Source organism: Curcuma longa, chromosome 21, assembly GCF_044706935.1.
Source record: "Curcuma longa cultivar G26 ecotype Majalengka, Jawa Barat chromosome 21, ITB_CL_G26_1.1, whole genome shotgun sequence".
Lineage (NCBI taxonomy): Eukaryota > Viridiplantae > Streptophyta > Magnoliopsida > Zingiberales > Zingiberaceae > Curcuma > Curcuma longa.
In genome coordinates, this window is record NC_133881.1 from 9,320,932 (window position 1) to 9,338,360 (window position 17,429).

The following is a 17,429-nucleotide window of genomic DNA, read 5'->3' on the forward strand; positions in this document are numbered from 1 at the left end:
CTGTTAAAAATATTTTTAACGGCGCATAATATGTGCTGTCAAAAATAATTTTAACGGCGCACAATGTGCGCTGTTAAAAGTATTTTTAACAGCGTATTATTGTTGCATGCTGCGGTTGATAAAAATATGATATTATCCGCAGCGCATTTTATTGGGCGCGCCGTCAAAGCAACTATTAACGGCGCGCCTATGATGTGCATTTTTGTTGTAGTGATTTCCTTATTTTCATTCACATTTCCAACAGTTAGGTGAGCAAGTAAATTAATAGTTGAAGATTAATTAATTAATGGGTGATATTTGATGGATGGGTAATTGGCATGTTTTAATGTTAATGTTTAAATGAATTTCTAATGGTGTTTGTTCATGGAAGGAAATTAAATTGAAAAAATGATTAATTTTCCTTATTACTTGGTAAATAGAAAATTTAAAGTCATTTGGTAATCATTAGTGTTGTAGTGCATTAACTTTAATCAATTCCATAAACTTTAATAATAAATGACTCTTTTATCACTTAAAATTAAATCATATTAGCATCTATCCGATTAGCCTAAATAGTAAATTAAATCTGACAAATCAAAATCTGACCAAATGAGTCAATTAGTCGATGGGCCAAAGATTACGTTGACGATCAAATTGAGCTAAGCGATTTAATCAAGTCAGTCACACTGCAATCCTGCTATTCAATAATTTGTCAGATAATAATTTCTAGTTTGTGGAAAAAAAAGATTAAATTTGATTTTGTGAAACTATTTTTCTAAAATGAACCTTTTTATTTCCAAATATTCATTGAAAGCCATTAATCTAACAATTCGATGACACATCAGAACATAGCATCTCCGTCAGCCGTCACAGTCAAGCTGCCGCCGTGAAGCCCCACCGGGAAAGCGGAACCCGACATGAAGTCGTCCCCGAAGATCACAGATCCGGCTGCCAAGGCGCCGGCTCCGAGTCCCATCCCGAAACCAGACGGCGCTCCACCGCCATGTCTCGCTGCCCCCTGCGGCGGCAGACTGACGTAAGTCTCTGGCGGGGGAGCTGCTGCTCCCGGGAACAACGACGGTAAGTATCCTGGGTTCGAAGGCGGCGGAGGCGGAGGCGGAGGAGGAGGAAGAGTGGGAGCCCGGCGGTGTGGAGGTTGTGGATGGGCCGGGAAAGGTAAGGTCGGGCCATCTCCGATGGCGATTGTGATTCCGTCCCTGTCATTTGCGCATGGAAAATCTCCATCGGTGGCTGCAAATTGAGAAAGGATCAATCTTTAAATTTACATTTTGAAAAAAAAAAATCCAGAAGGTAAAGCGAAATGCAAATTTGCAATGGATACTTCTATGATAATTTTGCTCGCTTTTCCGGTAAATATGGATGGAGACGTCGACGAATCCACGGCTCTCCCCCGAATTCTTCTTCCTCAGCTGCAAGCTCTCCACCATCGGATTCGACTCCGTTTGGCTCAAGAATCTGACCATGAACTCCTTCAACGGAACCATCGCGACTCCATGAAGCTTCTCGCTCAGAAAAATGGGCTCCCTCTTGTAGACTTCCACCGTCAGGGAGGCCGCCAGTTCGCCGGAGCTGGTGGCGTCCCCGACAGCGAACGAGAACTTGGTCTTCCACGTGGGATTGGAGGTGCCGGAGGTATCTATCCTGGTGCAGTACTTCTCGTCGGGGTCGACCCACCCGACGGCGAACCACTGTGGCTTGAGGAAGGTGGAGCGGCGGAGGCCGCGGGCGGAGATCATGCAAACCTCGACGTGGATCTTGGACATGGGGTTGGGATTTGATCAGGAGATCAATATTAGTGGAGTATTTGGGCGAAGGAAGATGGAGGAAGATGATGAGGGAGATCGTAAAGGAAGAAGATTGCGAGCAATTGAAGTGGAATCGGATGCTTTGTGAAGGTAGCAAGTTTCAAAAAGGCAAAAAGAAAATTGGATAAATAAAAATTTGAAGTTAAAATAAAGCAATTAGTCAGGATGGCCGAGTGGTCTAAGGCGCCAGACTCAAGTTCTGGTCCTCTAACGAGGGCGTGGGTTCAAATCCCACTTCTGACAATCTTTTTGGCAATTATGAAAAAAAAAATTCTTTCTCGGTTTCCTTCCGCTCGCTGTTAACAGCGGAGCTGCCGTGTTTCGCCACCTCCTTGGCTCGGAGTCATCGTCCTAGGCTAGCATCACCAACCTACTCTTGTTTTCCGGCCAAGGCGTTCGACATAGAAAGCTTCAACTGATATGGCTCAATCCGTTAGCGTGATTCTGTCTCTGTATTTATCAGACGATCGACAATTTGGGGAAAGCTGAGGGTACAGTGAAGGGTGGCGCCAGGGCATTTCCGCAACCACCTGATTCCTAAGGCCGTCCCAAACATAGAAAAGTATGCTTTCCTCATGCAGGAGCAACGCAAGGTCCGCTCCTTGTCTTTATTTTTGTGTTCTTGGATTGAATATCAATTCCCTTTGGTTGTGACATAGATGATGGGTCAATTAGTGTAAGAAACCTAACCATACCAATAAATTTGTCTAAAAATACCATAATTTCAAAGTATATTTAAATCTCTTTGAACATTGTAGATGGTGAAGCCAGTGAGACCTCTCACTTTTCAAAATGGGTGCCCTGGTATATCATATCAAGAGCTGACACAAATTTGATATCGCGAAATGTTTAAGTAAACTTTTAAGGAATCAAACTGAACTGTCTATTCAAACCGAACCCGAAAAAACTAAACATTTTGGTTCAGTTGGGGTTGAATAATTTAAATTGTTGTTTTTGAATGAAAATAATTTAAATTGTATTATCATTTTGGCTGAGTTTCTGAGGGGTAGGAATTAAAACAAACGCTGTTTATTTGGGAGATTCTCTACACTGAAACACAATTAGTTCCTTTTTCTTAAAAAAAAAAAGAGACCTAAACGAACTGAAATTTTAGCTGGTGTCATGATCTTGCCTTTCTGCAGTTCCTTGTCTCTGGCCATACACCGTCTGGTTTTTTTTTCTCTCCTGCTTGTACCATCAAAAATCTTTTTCCAAACTCTTATTTTTCTTCCTAATATAATGTATGCCATTACTGCTTTTATAATGTATCTTATACTTGTTTCTATTATCATGCAAAAGACACTAAATAAGAAAATAAGCAAAGAGAAATTAAAAAAAAAAAATCAAATTTCTGTTAGACCTCCTTCACATGCTACAATAATTTTTTTTTTTTTTACTTTTCCAACGGGATGAAGTGAATTGACAAAAAAAAAGCTCCAGTCACTGTGCCAGTCAAAGAGCAAGAGGAAACATCAGCTAGCAAGGTGAGTGCGAGACCTTTTCATGAGTTTCCCTTTCCAGTACATAAAATCTTGATGATTAGTTACAACCAGTACATCTTACTTGAATCTCCTTATTTCTTATCTAGTGCTATACCAGTGATTTTTAACTCTTCTTTTATTGTTCAATTTTGCATGTTCGTGATTTGTTCATATTTTTCTTTATTTTATTGTTGAAACCAAGGTAAAAATTATGCCCGAGTTTTGGTTTCTGGCCAAACTTATATATAGATATAGTGCAGATCCTCAAAGTGCGCTAAGATGAATTTCAACGGGTTATACTCCTTTAAGATCCTTCCAATGATTTACTTCTAAAAATAAAGCTATAATGAATAGATGGTTAATAAAATACATTTTTTATAAACAATTTAAAATATAACAAACATATTAGCCATTGTGCACTTTGCCAATATGAAATATTGGAGTGCTGTGTCTATGCCATTTGCTTATCCAGATGCTATTTTAGTTTTAAGTTGCAACTGAAGGATTGGAGATGTTTTAGAGAAGGTGAATAACGCTCGTTGTTAATTCTCACTTTTTGAAAACATGTTTTAGGGATATCAGCGGAAATAGAAATAAATACAAAAATACTTTATTTTTTACTTGGTTCATAGCATACAGTTGCTCGTCTAAAGCCCGCAATCCTTGATCATTTCGATGGACAATTTATTATTAGTCTCCTTCTTAACAAAGAAGGAGATTTGTCTTTATAAAGATACAGAATGGTAAAAAGCTTACCGTTCCTTTAGAATAGAGGTACAAAAGATGATTAAAAACAATGCAATTATATAGACAAAAATAGATATGAAGTAAGTCGCGACTGTCGGAGCAACATCTCAGCATAGAGTTGATTGTTCTGGAGCGAGATGAAAGTGGAAGCACTTAGAAGTTGATGTTCTGAAGTTGCTATTAAGACCTTCTTTTATAGACCTGATTGGTCTACTGATCCCATGATTGATATTTCGATTGCCTAGGAATTCAGATCTCGATTTAGTTGATTGGTCTACCAATTCGACGATCCTCCAACTAGCTTCTGCCACGTCAATGTGTTGATGACAATCTTCTGCCACATCAGCACCGTAAAACTTATCCCTGATCGTTCCTTCTGCCACGTCAGCAAGCCAAAGGTCATCCACGTGCCACGTCAACCATTCAGTCCACGTCGGATGTCACATCAGTATATCAGATACTTGGGTGGACACATCATCATTTAGTATACCAAATTGGCTTATCGGTCTACTGAACCGTTCGGTCTATCAAATTATCCAATCTACCGAACTGTCCATGTAGGATCGATGAGACATGCTAGAGGGGGTGAATAGCGCGTTCGTCATTTTTGTTTGTTCGTTCTGTAACATAGACTAGTAGCGGAATCAGAAAACAATGTAAGGGGACTCGCGGATTTACTTAATTTATAACCTCCCAGTGTTAGTACATCCAAGGTCTATGTACGTGAGGCGCCCGTCCACTAATGGTCTCTTTTTCAAACCTTCGTTCGGAGGCAGAGAAACCCGTCTTACAGTTCAAATAATAACAAGTAAAAGTATAAAAAGTAAGACTTAAAAATAAACAAACTCTCGTCGAGCCGATCTGAAAGTCCTGAGCTCAGTACACTCCTCCTGAAACTTCCCCAGTTGCACAAGCAAGATGTCGTTTGCATTTAGCAGCACTGTAGGATGAAGAGTATGACATAGAGAGATGATATGCTTGTGATGCACATTCAACCTCCTTATATAGAGTCTTCCAGGCACTTAGATTCTTATCCGAGCGCCTGGATCCGATTCGATATCTTCGGACTCTATTCGGGCTGATTCTTCTTGATCCGAGTGCCTGGACCTTCCAGGGGCGCCTAGATTGTCAGGGCACCTGGAATAACATCCGGGCGCTCGGATCCAGTCAAATCAGGTTTGACTTGAGTTGACCTCAGGTTTGGTTCGATTACTTCTGTGCGTTTCTCTTATGTTTCTTTCGTCTTGCTTCTAGCTCTCGATTCTTGCAAGATAAGCTCACAAACACGCTAGCACCCTAAGTCTACTTGTAGTCCATCCGACCTACTAGGCTTATCTAAGCCTTACTCTGTAGGTCTAACCTACTGGCTTACCCGTGCTTGACTCCCTGTTAAAATTAGTCACTTTCATAGGTAGACTTCTTACCTGCTAAACATCCAGTTTGGACTTTTCCTTTCCTAAACTCCAGTTAGTACTAATCACTTCCATAGGTAGGCTTCTCACATGCTAGATATTCAGTTTGGAACTTTTCTGTTCTCCTAGCCTCCAACTAGGACTGTCTAGCTTCCAACTAGGACTTCCTTGCCCAATCTTCCAGATCAGGACTTCGTCTGCCTAGCCTCCAACTAGGACTTTTCCTATTATATTTAAGAGGTGTCCTAAGACAATTACCTTATGTTATACTATTTAAGTACACATTCTCTATGTGTTTGATTAGATCTTAAACTCATTTACTGAATATTCGCAATACGATTTATAATATGAGAGAATTTATGATTAGATCACAACTAGTGTATTAAAATTATTCCCAATCAAGGAATTGATAAGCATGAACATCATCGATTCTATTGAGACTAACACGTTTTAAACTCCTTGGTTTATTAAGCAACCGTTCTCATTGGCTGGAGACATTGGATGTTGAGAGTTAAACGTGGATGCTAGTTAAAGGTAACTAGTTCATTGGAGTGACATGCCGTGAGACTTCATATGATTTTATACATATGTCAATGAAGATCTCATTGTAGCTTAAGTGTAATTTCCTTTGACTTGCGGTATTCAAGTCACCTTGGTCATGGATGCTTATATTTTGACATCTTAAGCAAATATCTCTGAGAAGATGTAGACTCGAGATGATTGGGTATAAGTCAAAGTGCTCGAAGGTGTTTGGATAGCTCACAGAGAATTTACCGCTCCTTGAAAAGAAAGATGTATACTATGCGACCGCTTGTTATGATTGTTACTAAAAGTCTTTGGCCAAAGCATCACATGTCAAGAGTATGATACTCTTGGATACATGTACAAGTAACTTGAATCCACACGATAAGAAGACAAGTTTGAGCTAGGTGTGACATAATTAGCCTAGTGGGGACTGACATATAGAGATCATGTCTTGAACCAAGTGGGTATAAGACGGTGAAAGGAATGAGGCACGTTTCATTATAGCTGTTGAAAGATTTAGAAATGTTCTGGAATCAATCGTTGATTTTTCAATCAATTGGAGATCATGATGTACAACTAGATGTCACTTATAATCATTCTACAATTAATGGTTAATTACGGACGACTAACATAATCGAGAATCTATTGTTTCACACACACTACAAAATTTTTAAAAAACTTAAAACAAGTTTGAGAATTAGATTCTCAAATCGAGAGAAATAAAATCTGATTGGATTGGACAAAGGTAAAATGATGGGCTTCATCTTGTGAAGAAGAAATAAATAAAATTGGTTTAGTTCAAATCGGAGGTGGTTTGGTTATTGAACCAAACGATTTGATTTTGAATCAAATTGAACCAACTTAGTTTGATTCATGATAGAAGATATTTTGACAAAACGGAAGTGATGATAGACTTCGTCTTGTGAAGATGAAATGAACAAAACTAGTTTGGATCAAATCGAAGGTCATTTGGTTATTGAACCAAGCGATTTAGAGGCCACAACTTGCTCGACTTTGGCAAGGTTGGCCGCCTTCAGAGCTGTCTCCAGACTTCCCTCAGAAGGGGTCTACTGAGCCTACTGCCCTTTGAGGTTCTACGGAAACAAATTTAGCTAATGACTCTCTTAATTTATTATCAGAATATAAAAATAAACCGGAATCAGTACTACTACCGCAAGAAAATCTAGATAATTGTGTTTGAGAACAGTCGAGTTCATATTCTGTCGAGTGCTTCATTTCTACATGTCGTTTTAACGATCCATAGTCGCCGCCGGCTTGGAATTTGTAGGAAGCATTGCAATGCTTGTATTTTACATGCATTTCTCCCGATGGAAAAGTGACCTTCTCAAAATATTTAGTGAAAATATAAGATTTTAGAGGAGGATGTTCCCGAACCTTAGAAGTAATTGCATCAGTACTTCCTTGTGTTTCGGGCGTTGGAAGGTGTTGGGCCTCAGTCTCATCATCGATGGATTGAATGTTGGGGTCCTCGTGTGCTATTTCTTTTCCCCTCTGAGATTGATGTGAAGAACTTCCACCGCGGCCTCCTTCCATTGTAGTCGAAAGATGGAGTCGGAACTCGGAAACGCATAGAGATTAGAGAATGTGAACTTGCGAAGTTGAGAATGAGAGTTAGATAGTAGAGAAAGTGTGTGGAAATGATGAAATGAACTCCCTATTTATAGAATTTGGATCATAACGGACACTAAATTATAGCCATTGATCAAAAAATGGTCAAATGATGTTAGCCGTTGAAAAAAAATCAAAAAAAACCCCAACGGCTCTGCCGTTGGAACCGGTGGTTCGGAGCCGTTGGAACCGCCGGTTCCAACGGGAAAACAAAAAAAAAAATTAAAATTTTGAACCGGTGGTTCAACTCGCCAGTTAACCGACGGGCCGTCGGTTTCACATCCTCTTGAACCGGAACCGGCCCGGCATCCTGCCGGGTCGATTCCGGTTTGGCCCGGCTAACCGAGTCAACGGGCCACCCAACCCGTTGACCTAGGCCGGGTCCGGGCTGGACCCGGCCCGTGGTCGGGTCTACGAAAGATCACCAGCCTTGTGTTTTTCCCCGTGTGAGTCTTCTTCTTCCCAAGCGCGCGGCTGTGAGAAGGGTTCTTACCGCAACCGCGTGAAAGAATGTTGCCGGCGTTGCTCGCTCGCTAGAGCACAACGACCTTGTCGACGTTGTCCCCTCCTTTCAATCGCGAGTGTCGTTATCGAATCCCTATTTTCGACGGTGGGAGAGGAGGAAATCCATCTTTATTTGCCCATGTGGATGAATGCAACATCGACCACCGTAAGCAACCTCCTACACTAGAAACAGTTTCTAGTTAACAGGTTGTTGTCGGAGTTGTCTCGGGTGGTTGCTTAGATTTATCGTTCGCGGAAACTTAGGAAGTTTCCTGAGACTGTTCCATCATTGTTGGAATAGTTCTGACTTATTTGTTTTAAATTTGCGGTCAATGGTTGACCATCGAAACTTTCTCCGGGAATACGATTCTTGATGATAGTTAGAATGTCCCAGAATGATCGCGACAAACGTTGTTGTAAGGTTTTCGGAAAAAAGCTTATCTCGAATTGATCGTTATCGATCATCGGCTAGTACCGAAGACGATGATGTGACTCATGGCTTCCGAAGCCGTCTAGACGAGAGCTTGACGTGGATTACTAGTAGAGGCGAGACTTCGACGAGGACCGCTCGATTGATGCCAACACTGCTCAACATCAACAAGAAGGTACGCGTAGAATAATCTTTTATTCTGTAAAATTTTAATTTTCTGTCATGCTCTGTACTTGTTATTTCCTGTCTTTGCATGTGTGTGTGATGATAATTGGCTTTAATTAATTGTTTATTTCCACTGCACACGTTTATAAAATGTGTAAACATGTGTGTTGCATCGGGACGATCTAACATCCTTCGGGGACGTGGAGATGCCTCCCTTGTAGGTATAATATAAGTTCTCCCAAAGGTATGAAAAACTCTTTCGGCAACTTCAACAACTTCACACACTTCTTTTTCCTTTTCTGCATCTTCTTTCATGGATATTAATTTGAGCGTCAGAGTAGTCTGTCGGGAATCACCGACACCAATCTAACCCTCTCGTTCAGTTTATCTTCAAGTCCTTTCACCTGCGGAAAGGAGCAGAGCTTTGCATGAGTCGAATCTTTGTTGACTGATAGTTTGACTGTCCACAGCATCCAGCCGGAATATACATCTTCACTTCATACCAATTAATAAACTCATTGTTTGAGCGTATCGCAAGAGCCTGATCATTAATCCTTTTTTTACGTCACTACACTTCCATTTGTTCAAGGTCTGAGATGACCATAGCATCCAGAGAATGCATTGCATTCAAAATATGCAATTGCAACTTAAGGTGGTAAGATCGTATCTTGTTCACTGGCCGGCTGTTCCGCTAGCAGCTTCGAAGTTAGATTCAGCATCTTTTTCTTTTGCCCAAAGATGGAATTACAAAACTTCCTGCAAACAAAAGAAGATATAGAAATCGAACTGGCAGTCAAAACACAGATTTAAATCTTAATTCAAATTATATAAATAGAATGCCCCCTTGGTTGGAAAGCTAAAGAAGAGGCAGACATTCTTCCTTGGTTACTTGGAGGGCCTCTTCATTTCATATCCCGCAATTTCAATATTCCTTTAATCTTTTCTTTCTTTAAATTGAGCTACTTCAGATACATCCAAAATGTTACTAGCTTTGCCTCAGCAATCATCTTCTATTGCTTGAAGATACCTTCTTTTGCTTGAAAATGGCAACATGAGACCTGTTCACTAATGCGCATGAAACCCAACCATTTGCCCAGATCCATCTCTTGCACATTAGGCCTTGACTAAATTCGCACTAGAGAGGAGATGGATGGTGAAGTTGTTAGGGCCAGGCCTGATATGAAGAACGGTGTAGAAGAGGTGGATGCAGGCGAACAGGCAATAGAGTCAAGGATGTGGGGATCGGTGAGGAGGTGCGCCACCGCCAACGGTGCTCCGGTCGCAGCGGTCCTGGTCAAAGGCAGTAGATGCGAACTCTCGCCAAGAGCTAGCCCACAGGATTCTTGCAGTGCGGCATCGGGAAGAAATCGGAACAGGCATTGTGGTGGCTCGAGGCTCCCCTCTGGTTGCTCTCTTTCGACCTGAGGAAGTCCAAAGTCTTCGATCTCTTTTCCCCTCTAGCAGACCGCGACCCAAAAGGAGGTAATGGGTGGCGGAACACGAACAGTCGTAGATAAATGGTGCCGCCCACTCATAGCCGCGGAGGAGGCGACGGCTACGGCAGCACATGAACAGTTGTGGAGAAGGAGATAAATGTTGAGGAAGCAAGCGAAGGTTTCCGGGCGCCCTCAAATAATCGTGGAGAAGGATGAGCTACCTCAAGCAAGACAAAGAGATCAACTTTGATTGTCCCATACAACGAGATGTGAAGCATGGGTTTTCTTCACCTTCCCCTTCAACGTCTGATGCTCATTGCGCATATACCCACAATTACAAACGGTATCAAAATGATACAATAAATATTTATCACATCATTCAAATTTATTGACACGTCGACCGTTTGATGCTTAAATCATTATGGGATTAAGAAATAGAGAAGAATGTTATGTTATTTATAGCCTCGTGCTTCCAAATTGTAACGAGAGAGAAGATCATGACTTACGGATTGCAGATACTGAAGAGGTGATCTCATAGGGGGTAACACCATGAATGTACCACATCCTCAACGAGACAATTTTCACATTGTGGCATTAGGGGTTAAGGCTGTTCTAGAACCATTGACTATCAAAGATCGATGGATCAAACTCTTAAGCTATATGCCTGATGCGGTGGAATTCTACTACTCCTATATGGCATATATAGTTAAAAATCAAATTGATCTATTGAGTAGAAAATCAAGATAAAATAGAACTTATTCAAAATCTATATGTACGAACCTAGGTGAGTTCGGCCATACGTCCAGGTGAGCTCAGCCATGCACTCAGGTCAGTTCGGTCACGCATATAGGTGAGCTCAACTACACACCCATGTGAGCTCGGCCATGCGCTCAGGTGAGGTCGGTCGAGCTCAGCCACACGCCCATGTGAGCTTGGCCACTCGCTCAGGTGAGCTCGGCCACGTATTCAAGTCAGCTCGACCACGCATTCAGGTCAGCTCGGCCATATGTTCAGTTCAGCCCCGCCACATGCTTTCACAGTTCGGTCACATGCTCTCACAGCTTGGCCATTCATATAGTTCGACCATGTATCTTCTGACCTCACGCATCAGGTCAGTCATCAACAGGCAAATACGTTGACTCTTTCTCCTTGACTCAGTTTTATCAACTCATCCAAAAGGATAAGGATGTGATCAAGTTTCGCAAACTTAGTCTCCAAAAATCCCACACACTTATGCGCACAATCATTGAAAGAAGATAATCGACCCTGCTGAGCCGTTGGATGTTTGGAAACCATTAGCCGTTAATGACGTGGTAATAGCCAATCATACGCGTTGAGATCCGAATGTCACGCTCCCTCCGCTGCTATATAAACCCCGCAGGTATGAAAGGAAAGGGGGAATTCTTTTTACACACGCATACTTTTATTATTTTTTTCTCCTTTCCTGCTCTTGACTGACTTGAGCGTCGGAGTGGCCCCGTCGAGAATCTCTGGCGGCCTGCTGACTCGTTCACCCAGTTCTTTCTTTTCAGGTTCCTTCGTGAGCAAGGTCGGCAGCGATTGAGATGGTATATCATTGACTGGTGGCATGACCGTCAGCGGCATCGAGCTGAAACAATACCCATAGGTCAAAACTACTATTTGTAGATTAAAATAAATGAGCTTAGAATGCATTGGAGAACGTCCAAGGAATGTTAGCTCAGGTGGTAAATTATCACATGAAATAGGTATTGGATCTTCAAATAAATAATTTTTTGGAGAATAAAATTTTTCTTACATGAAGAAGAGGTTACTTAGACACTGTCATTTATCTCCCTTTAAATGACTGAATCCGAAGAGATGTTTGGGATGAGTGTTATTATTTTTTACCACAAGATGAACACTAAATAAGGATGAATAACATTTTTATAAATTTAAAGATTTTTATGCAATGAAATAAAAATTTCAAGATTAAATTAATTTTTAAATAAATTAAGATTTTAAAATAATAAGCTAAGGTTAAAAGCAAAAATTGAAAAATAATACAATGACTTAATGTGATTCGATAACTCTTATATTCCTATTGCTAGATCGTCTATAATTCGTTAGACAAATCACTTCTTGAAAATTTTTAAGAGGCAGAGAAATTTTTATAAAATTTAGCTTACAAAGATATATACAGTAAAGTACAAAAATAAAAAACAAGCGACAGACAAGTAATTTGATAGCTAAGAAAAATAATATTAAAATGAATATACTGAGTTGTCAGAATGGTGCATTGTTTGTAGAAAACTTCGAGAAGGAATGCATGCAAACTTTTTCTGAGTGATTGTTGTAATTCTTAGTTTTTTTTTATGTATTGGGTGTGCAACACAGACCTCTATTAGTAGTCTCTGCTTGGCATGATTTGATCGACCATTTTGGTCATCTTGGTCAATCAAATTAAGAGATTTGATTGTCATCAGTAACTTCCTGATTTACCTGATGGTCGATGGGAAACTTCTATAAGATCGGATCGGCCACTTCTAGAGATAATCAATGAGGTCAATTGAGATTTATTATTATTATTTATTATCATCAGTAACATTAATTTTTTAACTTTGGCCGACTAAATTTACTGTTTTGGTTGACCAAGCCATTTGTTTAGTTTATTTGCCAACTATATGTTATCTAGTTGACGACCATGTATATTTTTGTCGATCAATTGAGATAGATTTCATCGATCAATTTTTATCTAGTTGCTTCATCAACCGCTAATTGGGTACTTAATTGGTTGTTATTGTTTATGCGATCGACCAACTTAGATAAACTTCAAGTTATGATTCTTATCACTAATATTATTTCTATCATATCATCTGCTGATCGAGCATATGATCGATCAAATTTGAATAAATTAGAATTGTTTAATTTCTTCCGAAGAATTGAAAATGTTTCCACAGTGGTCAACAAAGTTCTACCATTTAAGTGACCAATGTTCTATTTTTTAAAACATCAATAGATAAAAATAGAATATTTAAAATATATAAAATAATAATGAATAATAATAATATACTGACAATGTTGATAAATATGACTATGACTTACTCAGTTAAATCTAATGGAATAATTATTTATAACTCAGTCGACTCTAATTAATTATGTGTTTGACTTTAATTTTTAAACTTTTTATTAGTTTCTTAATTAAGTCAACTGCCTAAGTTGCAATAGATTTTTCCTCGTCCTAAGATTAAAGATACTCCCTTAGTATTCTTTTCCAAAAGATCATCTCTTAAATTTTTTATCTTGTCTGATATTCGATCATTCTTGACTTAAATCATACTGATTTATTATCCAGTCTTCCTTAATCTATAGGGACTTCTCATATCCAATCCACCTATCCATTTGACTCGTATGCCAAATGTTCAATCCACTTGACTCATTTAAACTTTTATTCGTCTGCCAAATGTGTTATCCACCATTGTTCTTGCATTGTATCAAGTTTACACTTGACACACGCATATTAGATTACACAACAGCTAATTTTAAACTGAAAAATCAAATAGAGGAGAAAAAGAAACCTATCTCAATGGAAAGAATATACAAGAAAGAATCTGTATTAGTTCAATCAGATAACCAAAGAAATAATTCTGCTCGTAGAATATGAATTTATATTTTTTAACAAACTTTTATAGACCGATTTAAGGAAAAACATAAATGTTTAGTATGATCTGGTACTTACATATCAAATGTCTGGTTGTCTAGCTATCAGTATAAATCTCGCTGAGGAGCACCAAGTTTAGTCAAGTAGCACAAGGTTGCAGGATGTATCAAGAAATCTGTCTCATAAAAGCCAACATCTTACAGAACATGAGCCCAGATCGAAGTAAGAAAATTCATCATAATCACTCGCAAATATAATCTGCAGTTGTATCATAAATGTAATATCTATTTCTCATCGACCAAATTATTGTATCCAACATACAATATATTTCTTGAGCTTGTAAATGTAATCTTTCATGGGAGACGAAAGTGTGAACTTTGCCACCAATCTCTATCCAACTACAACCGGGTATTTTGACACTGCACATATGCTTCATCCTCCTCCTCAGGCATGACACATTTTCCCAATGGCCTTCAGCTACATATATATTAGACAAAAGAGCATAATTAACTAATTTCCTTGGCTCCAAATAGAAGAGCTTTTCTGCAACCCATTCTGCCAATTTAGCATTGCGATGGACATTGCACGCACCAATTAATGCTCCAAGCACACTTGCATCCGGTTCGAATGGCATGCTAGCTAGGACATCAGAAGCCTCATCTAGATAACCTGCTCTGCCAAGTAAACCAATTAGACATGCAAAATGCTCCGAGCTTGGTTTTATTTGGTAGTTCTTAATCATAGTACTGAAATAGTGCACTCCTGCATCCACAAACCCAGCATGACTGCAAGCAGAGATGATTGCTAAAAATGTGATTCTGTTAGGTTTTATACCTTCATGTAACATTACCTCAAACTTATTAATGGCTTCCATTGCCAATCCATGATGAGCATAGGAAGAAATCATGGAAGACCAAGTCACACAATCAGGTGTAGGTATCAAAGAAAATGCTCGGGCAGAATTGTCGATGCTGCCGCACTTTGCATATGCTATGATAAGAGCATTACCAATGGACAGATATGCTTGAAACCCATTTTTTACTACATAACCATGAACTTGTGTAGCCTCATTCAAAGATGCTAAATTAGCACAAGTGCTGAGAATACTCGCTAGTGTTAATTCATCTGGTTTTAGCCTGCCTCGAAGCATAATAGTAAAAAGCTTTAGAGCCTCTTTGCCTTCGCCACACTTCCCATAACCCACTATTATAGTGTTCCAACATACAACATTCTTATTGTCCATTTTATCGAATACATGGCGAGCATCCTTAATGACTGCACATTTGGCGTACATATCTACCAAGGAACTACCAACAACTACATCAGATTCAAGGGCTAATTTTATAATCAAACAATGAGTCTGGATTCCTAAATCATAACAAGTCATTCGGCTACAAAAATTTATCAAACTACTGAACGTAAAACCATCTCCTATAAATTCTTCAGTTCTCATCGAATGAAACAGATTAAAAGCTTCTCTTTTATAATCATTCAATAAGTAGCAAGACAACATTATATTCCAGACCGCCAAATCTTTTGAAGCCATATCATCGAACACCTTACGAGCCTCTCGAACAAAATGACATTTTGAATACATGTTTGACAGGGCACTGCCAACAAACACATCATAAGCAACTCCAGATTTCATAGTCAAGCAATGCAACTGTTTACCTAGCAAGTGGTCATTCAACCTCAAGGAAAGCCTGAGGAGGCGTATGACATTTCTGCTCTTAAGGTTTGACCTGTTTGTTACTTCTCTGTTTGTTCTACAAGCATTACAAGGATATGGCTGACCTGTAGTTACCAAACTAGAATGAGAAAGCCAAGCATGAGAGGCACGAAATCTTAACGCCAACCTCCTGCAAGAGATCATTATTCCCTTTGGACGTGCCACTGAACAAAGCAAAATCCCTCAAATTATGTACTTTAAAAAAAAAGGAAATCGACCAGCACGACAAGTTTAATAACTGAAAGGGAGTGAAGCTAAAGCTCTAGCTATAGCTAGCGTAGAATGCATCCTTCGATAGCTCACCAACACGAGCAGCATTATCCCCATAAATACGATCAAATACAGATCTAATGTTGCTGTATGCATTCTCATTCCTAATGGCAGAAGCAACAACAACAGAGCATAGGTTGGCATAATCAAATCTGTACTTACTACGTAACTATGACAGTCATTCTATTCTAGATATTCTAGTTAAATACCGTGGATGATTTGATAAATTGTTAACATGCACACCCCTCGAAAATAACCACCGAAGAAGATAAAGGAATCTAAAAAATACTTAAAAAAAGAGTTAGAATGACATCGGAAGTAAATCTCGACAAACCACTCCAACGCTTAAGTTAAGATTTTGCGTGAAGAAAGAGTTTAAGGATTGGAGAAATTAAGGTTGATGTGTGTATATCTGTATCTCATATGTATGAATCACCTTTTATAGAGTTATTAATATCTGTTTAAGAAATATTCTAAAATATTTTCTTTATTCTCTAGGTGAAACGGTTCGATTTAAGAAATATTCCAAAATATTTTCTTTATTCTTTAGGTGAAACGATCTTAGGATTTCATAATCTTAAGAATGAGTTGGCTTTATGACTTTATCCCACATGACAAGTGGAAGTAATAGATTTCTACCACATCACAAGCATCTCCAATTAGTTTAGTTGAAGAATACGTAGTTCGATTGACTGGACTGTACTAAGTTGTCATTGAGATACCTTGATGAGGTGTACTTGAGCTAAAAATATATCTATTTCAAGAGTTTTATAAAAAGAGTTGAATCAATTCATCCTTATTTAAATCCTTTTGAATTTAGGTAATTTGATAACCTTTGATACCAACTCTAGGTGCTTGTTTTAGACCGTATAAAGTCTTTTTTAACCTAAATATATGGTTTGGATAGTTTAAGTTTTCAAATCCAAGTTGTCGATTTACATAGACTTCCTCTTTAATTAGCCCATTTAAAAATATAAATTTAACATCCATTTGGTATAATTTAAATTCTTTATGTGCTGCATAGGCTAACAACATTCTGATGGATTCAAGTCTAGCTATCGAGACATAGGTCTTGTCGTAGATTAGACCTTCTACTTGATTAAACCGCTTTACTACTTAGACGAGCTTTATTTCTAACTATGTCTCCCTTATCATCTAATTTGTTACGAAAGACCCATTTAGTATTTATTATTGATTTATTCTTTGGACGAGTCACTAGATCTCATATTTATTTTTTTTCAAATTGAGCTAACTCCTTTTGCATTGCTATCACCCAATCTAGATCGGGCAATGCTTCATCTATAGATTTGGGTTCGAATTTAGATATTAGGGCTATTTGACTTATGTTTCTAAAAGTTGATCAAGTTTGAACTCTTAATTCTATGTCACCTAAGACTTATTCAACTGGATGATTTGGATTTATTCTTAATGTTCTTGGGTCAAGTTCTTCTTGTTGTTTATTTCATTCCTCTTCTTCTTGTTGTTGATTTCTAATTATATTTTCACTAACTCCCCCTAGTTTATTGCTTGGTTTATCAATATTTAATTGTTATCTTTCTCCTGATCTAAGTTAGATTTCTTAGAGTGATAGTTTTCATCAAATGTTACAATAGTTTATTTAATTTTTAAGTGTTGTCTTTATATGATCATTTAGAGCGCTAGAGGGAGGGGGTGAGT

General features: G+C 38.8%; 2 protein-coding genes and 1 non-coding gene across 3 annotated transcripts; 1 reads left to right on the plus strand and 2 right to left on the minus strand.

Annotated features, from left to right (window-relative positions):
- Positions 1-775: 775 nt before the first annotated feature.
- LOC141814128 (uncharacterized) lies at positions 776-1,785 on the minus strand. Its single transcript, XM_074702090.1, has 2 exons — positions 1,322-1,785; positions 776-1,230 (listed from the first exon to the last, which is right to left on the minus strand). Exons 1-2 carry the CDS (start codon positions 1,761-1,763, stop codon positions 821-823), a joined length of 852 nt encoding a protein of 283 aa, XP_074558191.1. The 5' UTR covers positions 1,764-1,785; the 3' UTR covers positions 776-820.
- A 179-nt stretch (positions 1,786-1,964) lies between these two features.
- Positions 1,965-2,048, plus strand: TRNAL-CAA (transfer RNA leucine (anticodon CAA)). The gene has a single exon. It is a non-coding gene; the product is annotated as a tRNA-Leu (tRNA).
- An 11,840-nt stretch (positions 2,049-13,888) lies between these two features.
- Positions 13,889-15,626, minus strand: LOC141814244 (pentatricopeptide repeat-containing protein At2g46050, mitochondrial-like). The gene is made up of 2 exons (XM_074702182.1): positions 13,999-15,626; positions 13,889-13,928 (listed from the first exon to the last, which is right to left on the minus strand). Exons 1-2 carry the CDS (start codon positions 15,624-15,626, stop codon positions 13,889-13,891), a joined length of 1,668 nt encoding a protein of 555 aa, XP_074558283.1.
- Between the last annotated feature and the right edge of the window lie 1,803 nt (positions 15,627-17,429).